Raw genomic sequence first — 12,662 nt, forward strand, 5'->3', positions numbered from 1 at the left:
ACTCCAGTGAGTTGTGGTGGTGGCGGTGGGGTGTCGACGCAGCCCGCAACAACTCATCAAAACTCCCCATGTGGCCCCCAGGACCAAAGAATTGCCCTACCCCTGCTCTAGAGCCTCCTAGATTATGTTTGGTTCACTCTTCTAACTTGGTGAAACACTATGTACATCTGATGATCCAAACCTCCATTTGAAGTGTCATCATTTAACAATTTTTAGATGCTCATTGTGGCCAGAAATACTAATTCTTTCTAGACTTATACAGGAAAATGTAATAATATCAGACACATCAGTATTTGATCATGAAAAAAATGTTGGCTTTGACAGGCAAGTAATTACATATGATAAGTTCCAAAGACTAAAGATGTTGAAAAATGATGGATCTGAAGAAGGCAGGACCCCAAATTGCATTCCTTCAGTTAAGATTTGTAGTATACACCTGTATCATATTTGCATTTGGCATCGTGTATAAGCATTACATAAACATAATATCATCTAAATTGCATTCAGTACAGTTGGAATACATTAAAAAATGATGGAGCAAACTAAACTATTCACCTACTCCTAATATTTACCATATAAATGTTTCAGGATTTCTTTTAAATTGTAGTTGCATAACTAAGATAAAAAATTAATCCACTTATGGCATGCCTTGGAAAAAATTAACTAGTTTTTATAAAGAAGGGCCCTGATAATTTTTATTGCCTTGTATAGTAATAACATAACCTAAAACTGCAAATTGACACATTTTTGTAACAGCACGCCAGTAATTTGTAGGGACTCAGAATGGTTCTAACCTTACTCTTGGATTATTGCCAACTGCAAAACCCTTTACATTATCTGCCAATACAGAATTATATTCACAAAATTTTACACTTAGCAAAAGATAGCATAAATCTTATATACGATTTCTCCACTGACAATTTTTTACTTACACATGAATAGCTTTGCATATTTCATCTGCTGTCTTTCCAGCTTTTCTTAAAGTGATGGCAAGATTTTTGGCCCTATTTGCATCCAGTAACGTGACCTTGTTTGACCCTTTTTGAGTGATCTTTTGCTTGCTTGACGAAAGATCAATAGCTGGCCCTTGTGCTTTTGTCTTAAATATTTCTTCAAATTCATCCACATTTAAATCCTACAAAGGAAAGAACGTCATACAAATTTAAAAAACTGCTGATATTTTCCCAGAATTCCATAAGAATGCTTCAAAACTCAATGTATGTCAGTATCAGCCACACAGTATCAATATATTTGTATTCACCTTTGTAGAAAGTTATCTTCTGCAATAGTGGTCCAAAATACTATAATATTAATCATCTCTAAGTGACATAACCACAGAACGGTGTATTGGGAAAGGAGAATGTAGTAAGGAAGCCAGAGTTTGCTCCTGCATCATGTAACTTTCTAATATGGACCCAAAAATAACCACAATAATTTTTCAGGTTTTTACCCAGCTCCAGGATTATGCACCCCTCTGTCACAAGCACCATGCACTGGCTGTATGCTAAATACTACTACATGGTTGCTCAACACCTGCATTAGCTTTCAGCCATCTATAATGACTACAAGTGGACATCAGACCTGAAGAAGACTGTCTCGTGGTGGAAATTTTGTCTATCTCTGTCCCAACTACACAGTTGGTCCAATAAAAGATATTGCACTAAGCAATCCTTGCCTCTTGCATAATTCCTGGGCCATCACAACTACAACATCACTCTAACACTACAAGTGAGATTAGTTTTTTTATGTAGGGAAACTGTAGGATGACCATCTTGATTCATGTGTTTCAAGCAAAGGTGCACATTTCTAAAGTCAGTTTGGCTATTACAAAATTTTGGCTCAGATCATCAGCTGGGGGAAAAGCGTGCAACTCTGTTGATATTAATAGCATTATACTGTTGTGTACCAGCTAAGGATCTCATCTACTGTTTGAGAACCATTTCCATTACTTGGAACTGGTCCTACGAACATCCCAAATCATAACTTCCAGGTACATTTCTTATAATGATCTATCCATGGATGTACATTCTCCTAAACTGCTCCCAGTGCTGGGAAGTCAAACAGTGCTTAGTATTCATACCTCCAAGATCCTTTCATCATCAATTTCATTGAAGACTGTCCCATTAATCTGATTGGGTTTAAGAGCTACCCAATTAAAGACTGGCATGCGGAACTTCGTCTTGATTGGCTTCTTGATCTTCACAGCTAAAGACATCAGAGAGAATGAAATTACAAATTCTAGGAGAACTGGAAAACATCTGGAGAAGCCAGACAGCAGTCTTCACAGATGGCATATCAACATTGAGGGAAGAATTGGCAAGAGCTAAATTATCCCTTTAAAAAGCCTGGAAAGACCATGCTGCCTTGGCAAAGAGCAAGGAGGAATTTTTCTCCAGCCATGCAGCTGCTTTAGGTCCAATATTCCCAAAGCTGGAGGTTTTGAACGTTTCATAATGTTCATTTCATAAAGCAAGTGTCGCCTTACTCCATCTGACGTAGCAGGGTGTTGCCTACCAAAGCTCAAGTCTCTCTGACCCAGTTAATCTCTAAGGCAGTGATTCTGAACCACAGTATTAGCATTATTAGGTGGGCAAACACTTGCACGAGTCACAAGATAAATCCAGATATTTCAAATAGGGATCTATAGTGTTAGAAACATGCTGGACTGTTGTGGTCTTCCTGAGTTCTTTACAACTGAAGAATTATCCTATTTTTTTTCCACAGTCTAAAAACAATTGAAAGCTGAGTGCTGGCATTTTCCAAGAGGTGCTTTGACTCTAAAACGGCTGAGAACTACCACTCTATGGTGCCACCCTGCTCTACCTTCTGCCTGACTTCAGGTTAACAAAGTTAACCACCTTTGTTACTCCAAAACAGTGTGTGTTCTTAATAATTTCTGAAGCGATTTAAAAAACAAAGCTATTTTGAACCCCCCCCCAGAAAGTGGATAAAATGGTACATGGCCTTTGCTTTTTTCTGCAGCCGCATTTCCAAACTTACCTTGGGACCAGATCATATAGGGCAACCTGTTGTTATTAATGGGTGCTGAGTGAATCAATACCTTCAAGTACTGGGTTGCTGCTAGATTATACTACTCACTCCCAAACACCAAACTTTTAACAGTAGTGCTTCAGATACAACACCAAACTTTTAACAGTAGTGCTTCAGATACAGATAAAGCTGACCCTGATAGATCCAGGATTTTTAAAAGGGGGATTAGGGAGCAGCCCCCTATCCTGCACGAGTGGCTTCACTCTCTGCTCCCAGCTCTCTCCCCTCCCATGCTGGTCAGGCATACCCCTTTCTTCCCCTGTGCTCAGAGACATGCCCCCCTCTCCCACCGGCTGCTGCCACTGTCCCCTTCGTTCCCACTGCCTCAGGGGCAGGAGGGACGGGAGAGGCTCCAGAGCCACTCCTGCCCTTCTCCAGACAGGCTGCATGGAGAGCTAGACTCAGCAGGAGACAGCAGCAGCAGGCAAGTTCTCTATACCATGCCTGCTCCCAGGATAGCAGGGAACACCTGGGGGGACCAAGCAAGGAGAAGGAACCCACCATCTGCTACTGCTGTTCCCCCTGGCTGGCCTGGTGCTCCACAGAACACCAAGGTGGGAGTGGTTGGGGAGCCCCCCTGCCCCTGGGACCGCAGGGACCACAGGGATAGAAGCAGTTGTGGGTGGTGGACGAAGAAATGGGAGAGGATGCGGTATGCCATAGAAGGGAAATGGAGGAGGAGGGGGCACTAAAAAACAATGTCACCACCTACTGCTCCTGCAGCACAGACTGAAAGAATTGCATGATGGTGCCACTGCACTGTCTCTGGTTCCACCCCTGAAGCGGACATCAAGGCAGCAGCGCTATGACAATTCCTTTTACACCTAGTGGTCCTAGCTTAACACTTTCCTCCTCCTGATTAAAGTGAGGGAGATGGCTGTGGCTGAGGATTTATCCAGAATTGGGTCTCTCTTCCCTGAATAGATTCGATCAATGCCATGATAACAAAAAGAGAAGCCCTTTTAAGACAGTTACAAGAAAAGAGACTTCTATTGCCTGGGGTGAAAAGAATCTGATGTTTCACTCCAGCCTGAGCTTGTTTGTATTTTTAGTATAATTACATACTAGGATAGTAAATGGTTTTTACTTTCCTGATTGTGCAGCACCACTAAGTCTCAAAATAATTTTGAATGGACACCACTTGGGGATGGAGACTAACTCTCTTTTAGCCAATGAGCAGAGAAAAACAACTAGCAAAATGATCTAAAGCTGGATGTGGGAAAAATGCAGATGAATTGCTGGGAAAATCTTTAAACCTAAGAACATCAGACAATGGAATAAGCTGCCGAGGAAATTTGTGGAGCTTCCATCACTGGAGATCTCAGGCATCTAAGGAAACTGGTTTTAAAGAGAGTACCCAGAGTAGTTTAAGAGAAGACAATGCCCCAAAATTAGAAATGCACCAGTGCTCCTAAGTGACAAAGAACTTTGAATTGTGCCTGAAATTTATGTACATTTAGTGGTCCTGGCAGTTACTAGAACATTGTAAAAGGAAGATTTCTCCATTAATGTGGTTAAATTATTTCAAAATCTGCTGTGATGTCAAGAGTAGAAATAGTCAGAGAGAGAGAAGCCTTGCTGCTCCTTTCCCCAGTGCAGGAAAAAAAACAAACATTCACACTGTAAGACTTTTGTCTAGTCAATCACAACAAAGGCATGCGGATAATGTAGCAACATTGGTCCACAAGGCTTCCAGCTGTAGGCAGCACCCAATACTTCCACAAATAGGTGGGTTCAAGCCATAAAATTCTGGTCCAGATCCAAACTTGTGCAAACTTCATATACCAACGTTTGTTCTGAACCCACCTCTTCTTCCAAGAAAGAAGTGCCTCCCCATCTCCACTCAGACCATAATGTACCCTGCCAATGGTGCAATGCTATATATGTGTGGTAGACTTCATCCCAACCCCCCCAAGGAGCAGGTATGAAATCCCAAAGAAGTGATTTGCCTCCCTTCAGTACTTTTCCATGCACTGTTTCCCCCAAAAGACTCTTCTCTCCTGCATTAGAGCTGGGCAAATGCTGAAAACTTTTCTCTTAATCAAATCATTGCCTCTCGTACGATTTTTCACAACAATCCACTTTGTGTCCATGCCCTTTTTGTGTTCACTTTTTAGGCACATTTTAAATGAACAAATAACTGACAAAAATATTTGCTGAAACTATTAATTTTTCATAATACTGGGAACCTTCACAGTATCAAATATCTAATGTATGTATTCACACAAGGAATCTGAATACAGGTGTTATATTTATCCAATCAGAAAGCAAAAACACATTAGGTGATCTGTGCATAAATCAAAGGTAGCTAATTGAGTCTGACTAATAAATCAAATGAAATGCTTGTGCACAAATAAGAATTACTCAATGAAGAATTCATAATAACAAGTCAATCAAAATACTGGCTAAATTATAATCTGCTTCTTTGCAAATTAAGAACAGAAAATATTAATCATAAGCTCCTTGCCCAGTTCTAAGAGCAACTATACTAAGAGATGTACAGAAAAATGTTTAAATAGGGATTTTATTCTTTCCTTGAGGAATAAATGCCATCAATGTAAACAACAATCATGCATACACACTAGGGCCTTGATCTCTCACATATTGAAGCCAGCAAGCACAGTGCCACTGACAATAGGTCCCAAGTGGGAATAAACTCCACAGATAAACTTTGTAGTAGCTGGTCCCAATTCAGCTCATCACCCGTGCACAGGATTTAATTCCAACCCCATTCTGCAAAAATCTGTGCTTAATTGCAGGAATGCAATTGCACTGTCATTTAAGTTAATGACCAAAATTCAAATGAAGTCAATGGGAGTTAAGGACCTGCTTACATGCTTTGCTGAACTGGGACCTTGGTGCTGAGAACAATTCTAGTTGACAACATCCACAAAGTTAGCTAATGGTTCATGCTACTCAATCTTCACATCTGTTTCAAACATGGTTTACACCATCCTGATATTTTCAGCCAATTAACAAGCAGCTCAGAATTTAAAAACAAAGGAAAAATGAAGCATGCTCAATATGAAAACAACACATCAAAAGAAATGGCCACACAGCACAAAATGACAAAGGGGAAAGGGAAATAAATACTTAGCAGCAAGAAGGAACCTACAGAAAAGCTTGATTGGCCCGTCTTACCCGGAAGCAGAAAGAATAAAGAAAAAAAATAGTGATGGTTAGCATAGTAAAATTAATCACTTCCTAAAATCCTAATACATTATGTATTATGTATTATCCTAATACATTATGTTAACACAGTCACAGGGAGAAATGTTCCCTGTTCTGGAGACATCAGAATCTTCTCAGTTATTCCCTTATGTGCATATATTAGTGAAAAGATCATTTTCCTAGGTTGGCCCAAAAATGCTGCAAAAACATTATTGTAAGCTGCTGTGTTTGAGGCTCTGCTGCTGGATCTTGCCATTTCCTTTATACACAAGGGGTAAGGATCCACTAAGGATATTTTACCAATGGAAATATTATGTCACATTAGAATACAAAGGGAAAGAGGGAATGATATGGTAGCAGATAGCTGCCTACTTTACAGGTCAGGTTACTGCAGATTCAAGTGGAATGAGCATTAAATCATATGACGGATGGCACCAGTGTCCATTTTAGGGGCTGTCTAAATCCACTGCATGTTATTTTCCTTAACAGGACATGCAGATTGACAGGCCACCCAGCCACATCAGCACTCAGTTTATTTACTCACATGCAAATGCTGTAAGTAAATCCTAGCTATTGGGACAGGTAGAAAATGACTTAGCTGTTTAGCTTTCTGCGGTTCCACATACTCAGCAACTGCTCCAGGATTCGAACCCAGCATTCTTAATCAAAAAAGCATTTTAAATCCAATCATGAAAATCTCCCAACCTTATAACAGGAATTGGCGCTGAATGCCTGAGAATTGCAAAGGACCTGGGTGTAATCTTTTCTTCTCATTAATGAGCCTGGTTCAGAGAACTGAATGGATTTTAATGGGCTACTTTGCAGCATGATGTGTATTCCTCTCAATCACTTTTGACTCAAAGAAAAGTATATTAATTGTTCCAAGAAAATATGCCATAATGGAGAACAGTCTGACTGAGCACCAGATTTACAGGAAGGTCCATGACAAATGACAACAGTCAAGAAAGGATGGAGAAGAGGTCAGCCAGGAAGACAAGCTGACACTGTGACAAGCTTCCAGATCCTGAAATCAAAATCCCCTCCTCTGCCAAACACGCTCCTTGAATTTGAATGTTGGACCCATTTCAGGAAAAGGAAGGTGAAAAGAAGCAGAGAGCACTGAGGCTTTGCTAGTCCAAGAAGATGTGGTGCCAAGTGAATATTACAACAGCACACATGCCTTGAAAACTGAGTGCTATTGTTAAACACCTGTCAGGAAAAGCTTAATCAGTCACCTCAACAATACATGCATTTGTTTGGGGGGGGTTTTAACACATTCCATTACGCTCTAGTTCCCTGCGGTCTCTACTTTTCAGAATTTTCCTCCACCAGAGGAAGGTTAAGATTTAAGAGCTGGAGTAATTAGTTTTAAAAATAGCTATTAATCTGAACTCCTCAGCCTCTCTTACTGGACTTAGTGTGTTCCCTTGCTTTCTTGTAATGGTGAATTTTATAGACATGAAGTAGTATATTAAATTAATATAATTAGAACTGGTTTGGAAACTGCATTCCCCCCCATCCCGCAAAAATACAAACCCAAAACTTTCCATTTTTGACAAAGAAATTCTTGAAAAACCTAAAGACCTGAATAAATGTCAAGAACCCAAAACTATGCATTTTTTTGTTTCAAGCCAAAAAATTTGAGGCTTGAAGAGAAACTGAATATATACTTATAAAAACAAACATTTATATAACATTTTCTGTTTTACCAAAACAGCCAAAGCAAAATGTTTCAGTGGTACACTTAGAGCAAGCTCAGATCTTAACAAGAGGAAGAAACGAGTAGAAGAATGCTTCCTAGCGTTCCCCAGTAATTAATAAATTGCTTGTCCCAGGTGAAATCAGCCCGACAGTCCCCCTTAGAGATCTAATCATGGAGTTCCACCATCTTTTCTTTAATTGACTAACTGTTAAAAGGTCACTCTCTGATGGAGTCCCTGAGCTTTTTATTTTAATTAGTTTCATGAGAAACCCGCAGAGCACTGGTGTGAAGCATCCCCATCCAGATGACAATTTTACCTGCTAATCCTGAGTTGAAAACCACCGTGGGGGAAGCTGTTCCTGGCAGAGGGGGTGCCGATGGTGGAGGTGGGGGTGGAAGCGGAGGAGCTGGCACTGTTTCTGCTGCTGGACCAGGAAGAGGAGGCGGTGGAGGTGGAGGTGGGGGTGGAGGTGGTGGGGGAGGAGGAGGTGGCATAGGTGCTGTCACAGGACCATTTTGTACTACAAAATGAAGGGGAAAATAAATGGTACCTCTTAAAGTATTGTATCAAAACACACCAAATGCCACAAATGAATGACCTCAGAGAAAATTAATAGCCACAACAGATTAATGTCTCTGGAACAGACTCCCAGCTTGTTTAAGCTGATGTAGCTTCACAGACTATAGCAGATCCATGCTGCTTTGAACCATGGATCTTCTATTTCAAATAGTCTGCACACGTGGCTGCTTTACCTACCAGTGCACATTCCATTAAAAAGAATGAAGTGAAAATACTTGCTATGACTTACATTGATCATATTTTACATGTTTGGGTTAGTCCATTCGGCCACGTGTTAAGCTAGATCCAAAATATCTACCAGCATCACTGACCAGATTGATTTTCTAGTAATGAGCTATTTTTCACCTTCATTGGAGTTAATATCAGTGTAAAGTCACTATATGTGAAATCAGACACAATGAGATTTAGCATTACCTTCTACCAAGAGTATTCCTACCACTATATCCATAATATTCTCACCTGCATCAGATGCTGATGGTAACGGTGGTGGAGGTGGTGGCAATGGTACTGAGGATGTAGCCCCAGTAACTGGTCCCATGCAAGTGCCAGCTGTAGCTTCTGACCCTGGTGGTAATGTTCCAGAAGCCACCGCAACAGGAAGAATAGAGATGTCACCATCACCTTTCTTCTGAATTTTAATGGTCCCTTGCTTCTCCAGTTCATGAATTTTTTTCTCCAGGGTTGACTGCCGCTGGATGGCTTCTTCCTTTTCTTTGACCATTTTTCTCAAAGTATGAACCTGGGTATTTGCATCTTTGTAAATTTCCTGCAAAGGAGCCCAGAATAAAGACTGTATCTGCATTCAAATGACAATATTGCAATATCAGACTCAGAAGAACAGGATGGCACTGGTTTGCATACTGAACTAAATTATTGTCAAGCTGAGTATTTTGATATGAATCATCCTTCTTCATTTGTCCTGAAGTTCTTTTTGCAGTTTTCCATATGCTGGAACTAAGAATGAGTTCATTATTGATCTGTATAGGTATCATAAACTCTAGGCATCAAAATGCTACTAGAACTGAATTTGTAGACATTGCTGTTAAAATATTTCCAACGTGTATTAGTGGGATGGTAGATGTGGTGATCAGCAACAGAAAGGTGAGCCAGGGCAGATACGGCCCCTGTCATCTTCCAGCTGCTATTCTTCTTGCTACTGCCATGGCCCTATCTCCTTGACCACCGACCTCACTACTACCCCATGCTAGAGCCACTGTTACCACATCCCCCGTGCCACAGCTAAACCTGCCATGCCTGCGTGAGGCACCTAGTGGTGGCCAGAGCTACACCACACACCTCATGCTGGAACTGAAGCTGCTGCCACATGCTCTGGATTGGAGCCAGAGCTGCCATCGCTGCCCAGGGCAAATAGCAGAAGCCGGAGCTGCACCACATGTCCTGGGTTGGAACCACAGCTGCTGCCACATGTCCCAGGTGGGAACCACACTGTGCCCCAGACTGGATCTAGCCCGTAAGAAGCCTCAGGGTCCAGGTCCAGCCTGGGGTGCAAGGCAAGTCTGACACCTCCACTCTACCACAATGATATTCCAATTGTGTCCATTGGAACCAACAAGACTTTAAACAAAAGAAAAGTAGACACACTAAAACACTTAAAAGCTTTAAATACAAGACAAATATCTAGTAGAAATTAAAACATTTAACAGTTTGTGGTGCACGCTGCTTCTTCCCATTTCCCTCATACGGCCTTTTCAACTCAGTGTGGAAGTGGCTCATTCCCTAGGTACACAATCCTCTCAATGAGATCTATGCATGGACAGTTCTGGAAAAGAGCTGACAATGATAGATGGTGCAGATATAACTATAGATATATATTATGAAGGAAAAAAGTCTTGTTATCTGAACAAGCTGATAGTGTTTGCCTGAGCCAGCCCAGCTTGTTAGCTGGTTTTTCTCTTACTGGACAAAGGTTATGAATAAAGCAAGGTCTGGTGAGTTGCTAAAATAGGAAGCACATTACTTGCTGTGACACTGGGAAGTGCTAATTGCTCTCTAGAGAGAGACAATCTTGTACAAAGGCTGAGTCATCTACAGGTACAAAATCTAAGAGCAGCCATATCTGAACAGAAGATCTAGGCTAAAGCTTATAATATATCATTTCTGTTGATCAAACCATACCCCAGGAAGGGATAGAACTTGGACTCTACAGAGGAAGTGGATGGTTTGACAACACAGACATGACACCTGCTCATACATCTCTTTGCTATGCAGCCAGATGTTAAAAGCCTTCAATTCAGCCTCTTAATTTTCACCCGCAATCAACTGTGTTTGCCAAGCTGTAGGCAGAATGAATTGCAGTCACAGAAGATAATAAGTCTGACTGGGTGGCATGATCAGAGAGTTAAATACTATATTCACCCTTGGTGTCTGTGTCCACAAGTAATTCCACCTAATCTGTTATCAGTGTAAAGATATAGGTCATTCAAAACAGTCAAGTTCAGAACGTTGCAACATTAAGTGCCATGGCTCACTGTCCTGCTCCCGTTTCAAACGGTGCATTCCACACTAAGCACAAAACAAGCTGGAGAGCTTTCTCCTAAATGCTGCATTCAGCTGGAATGCCATCATCACACTTACTCGAACTACGTCCAGTTCTTTGTTTCTCTGCATAAGCTGTTTTTCCAGTTCCACAATCTTTGCCATAGCTTCATTCTCTGTGTCTTGTAGTTTTTCCGATAACTGTTATTTGAGAGAGAGAGATGGTGACTGATTTCCCCACCCAAAAGCATCAGTAACATTAACTAGGAAAGTGGTACTTGCTAAGCTACTGATAATGGATCAAAGCCTGAAATCCTTATGTAAAGCTCCCATAGAGTCAATGGAAATTTTGACTGAGTAAGGATTTCAGTACACGGCCCATGAGTATTTAGGTCCAGGGCATGAAATGTTTTGAAGGCGCTGGTAAATATGACCAACGTTTGTAGTCAGCAGCCAGCTGAATGGCACAGGAACTATGAATCTGTCCAGCAGAGTAGCCTAAAAATAAATCCAGGCTTCCAGACCACTTTAAATTAAAGCAGCTAGGGAAATGGTCAGTTTGACTGGAAAGTCACCAAAAGACAATAACCCAGGAGCCCCATAATGCCATTTCTGCAAAATCACTTGCATACTAGAATCAACACCATGGGAGATTCAGAAGCAGCAGGGTCTGCGTCTTGTCTTTCAATGATTTCCAAATCAAATGCAGTCATTTCACAACTAAGAAGAAGGGATTTTTATTTCTCTAATTTGCCAGCTCTATATACTCAACCTGGGATCTGAAATCACACTATTTTGTTGATTTAGCCCATCAGTACCAGTGATTTTGATGCAACTGAGGTCTGATATAGGTGTTAATTTGCAACTGATTTCTATGCATCACACACTAGTAATGACTCTGCAATTGGAACATAATTAACATTTCCATTAAAAACATGAACTTGATAAGAGTACCACGTAGGTAAACATGTTGTTTAATGATATTAGGGGAAAAAAAGTGTTAAAAACATTTTTGTTAAGAAGTAAGCAATTAGGGACCTATTAAGCAAGAACATATCATTAGTATCAAGTCACTGTTCAGAGCCAAACAGCACTTTACAGGACAGAGTATATAGTCAGTTCTAACCGCCTTTGAGAAAGAATGCATTTGTTCTAAGTCGATGCTCAACATCTGGAATAAAATTCCTTCAGGAATGAAGGAAAAAACTGACCTTTTTAGTTATTTTTTAAGTAGGGAAAACACTTTTGTTTTAAAACAGGAAAGTCATTTTTCTAGACTAAAATAATTGATAAAAAAGTATGGGATGGAAATGCTACAAGCAAACAGTGCATATTAAAACAGTGCTATTTTTCAGTCCTCATTACTGAATCTTTACCACTAGAGACTCCAGCTATTTGTTTTAACAAGTCTAAATGCATATCTGTTCTTTATCCACCCTCTTGCAGCATCAGACACAATCCTGTTACTCAGGGATTTAAAATGATCCCAAATGCAGCAGGCCAGGCTTCCTCAGCCTGTTTCTGCTTTACACATTCTTAGCGTAAGTGTTGGAAAACATACTAAACTCCAACAGTACTTTTATGGAATGGAATGTTTATCTACTCTATTTATTTGTACTGTATTGCTATGGAATTTGCAATGTATATGTAAATTAGCTTTTC

The 12,662-nt window shown here is 40.5% G+C and overlaps 1 protein-coding gene across 4 annotated transcripts in view; it reads right to left on the minus strand.

Moving 5' to 3' along the window:
* FMNL2 (formin like 2) overlaps positions 1-12,662 on the minus strand; it is a 281,915-nt gene that overhangs the window by 18,487 nt on the left and 250,766 nt on the right. For all 4 annotated transcript variants that reach the window (XM_006260421.4, XM_006260422.4, XM_014599550.3 and 1 more), the window contains exons 13-17: positions 11,100-11,201; positions 8,964-9,270; positions 8,242-8,445; positions 2,081-2,205; positions 933-1,135 (exon numbers count right to left, since the gene is read on the minus strand). In XM_006260421.4, the coding sequence (XP_006260483.1) occupies positions 933-1,135; positions 2,081-2,205; positions 8,242-8,445; positions 8,964-9,270; positions 11,100-11,201 (941 nt within the window). The remainder of the gene's footprint in view (positions 1-932; positions 1,136-2,080; positions 2,206-8,241; positions 8,446-8,963; positions 9,271-11,099; positions 11,202-12,662) is intronic.

Source organism: Alligator mississippiensis, chromosome 4 (genome assembly GCF_030867095.1).
Source record: "Alligator mississippiensis isolate rAllMis1 chromosome 4, rAllMis1, whole genome shotgun sequence".
NCBI classification, from domain to species: Eukaryota; Metazoa; Chordata; order Crocodylia; family Alligatoridae; genus Alligator; species Alligator mississippiensis.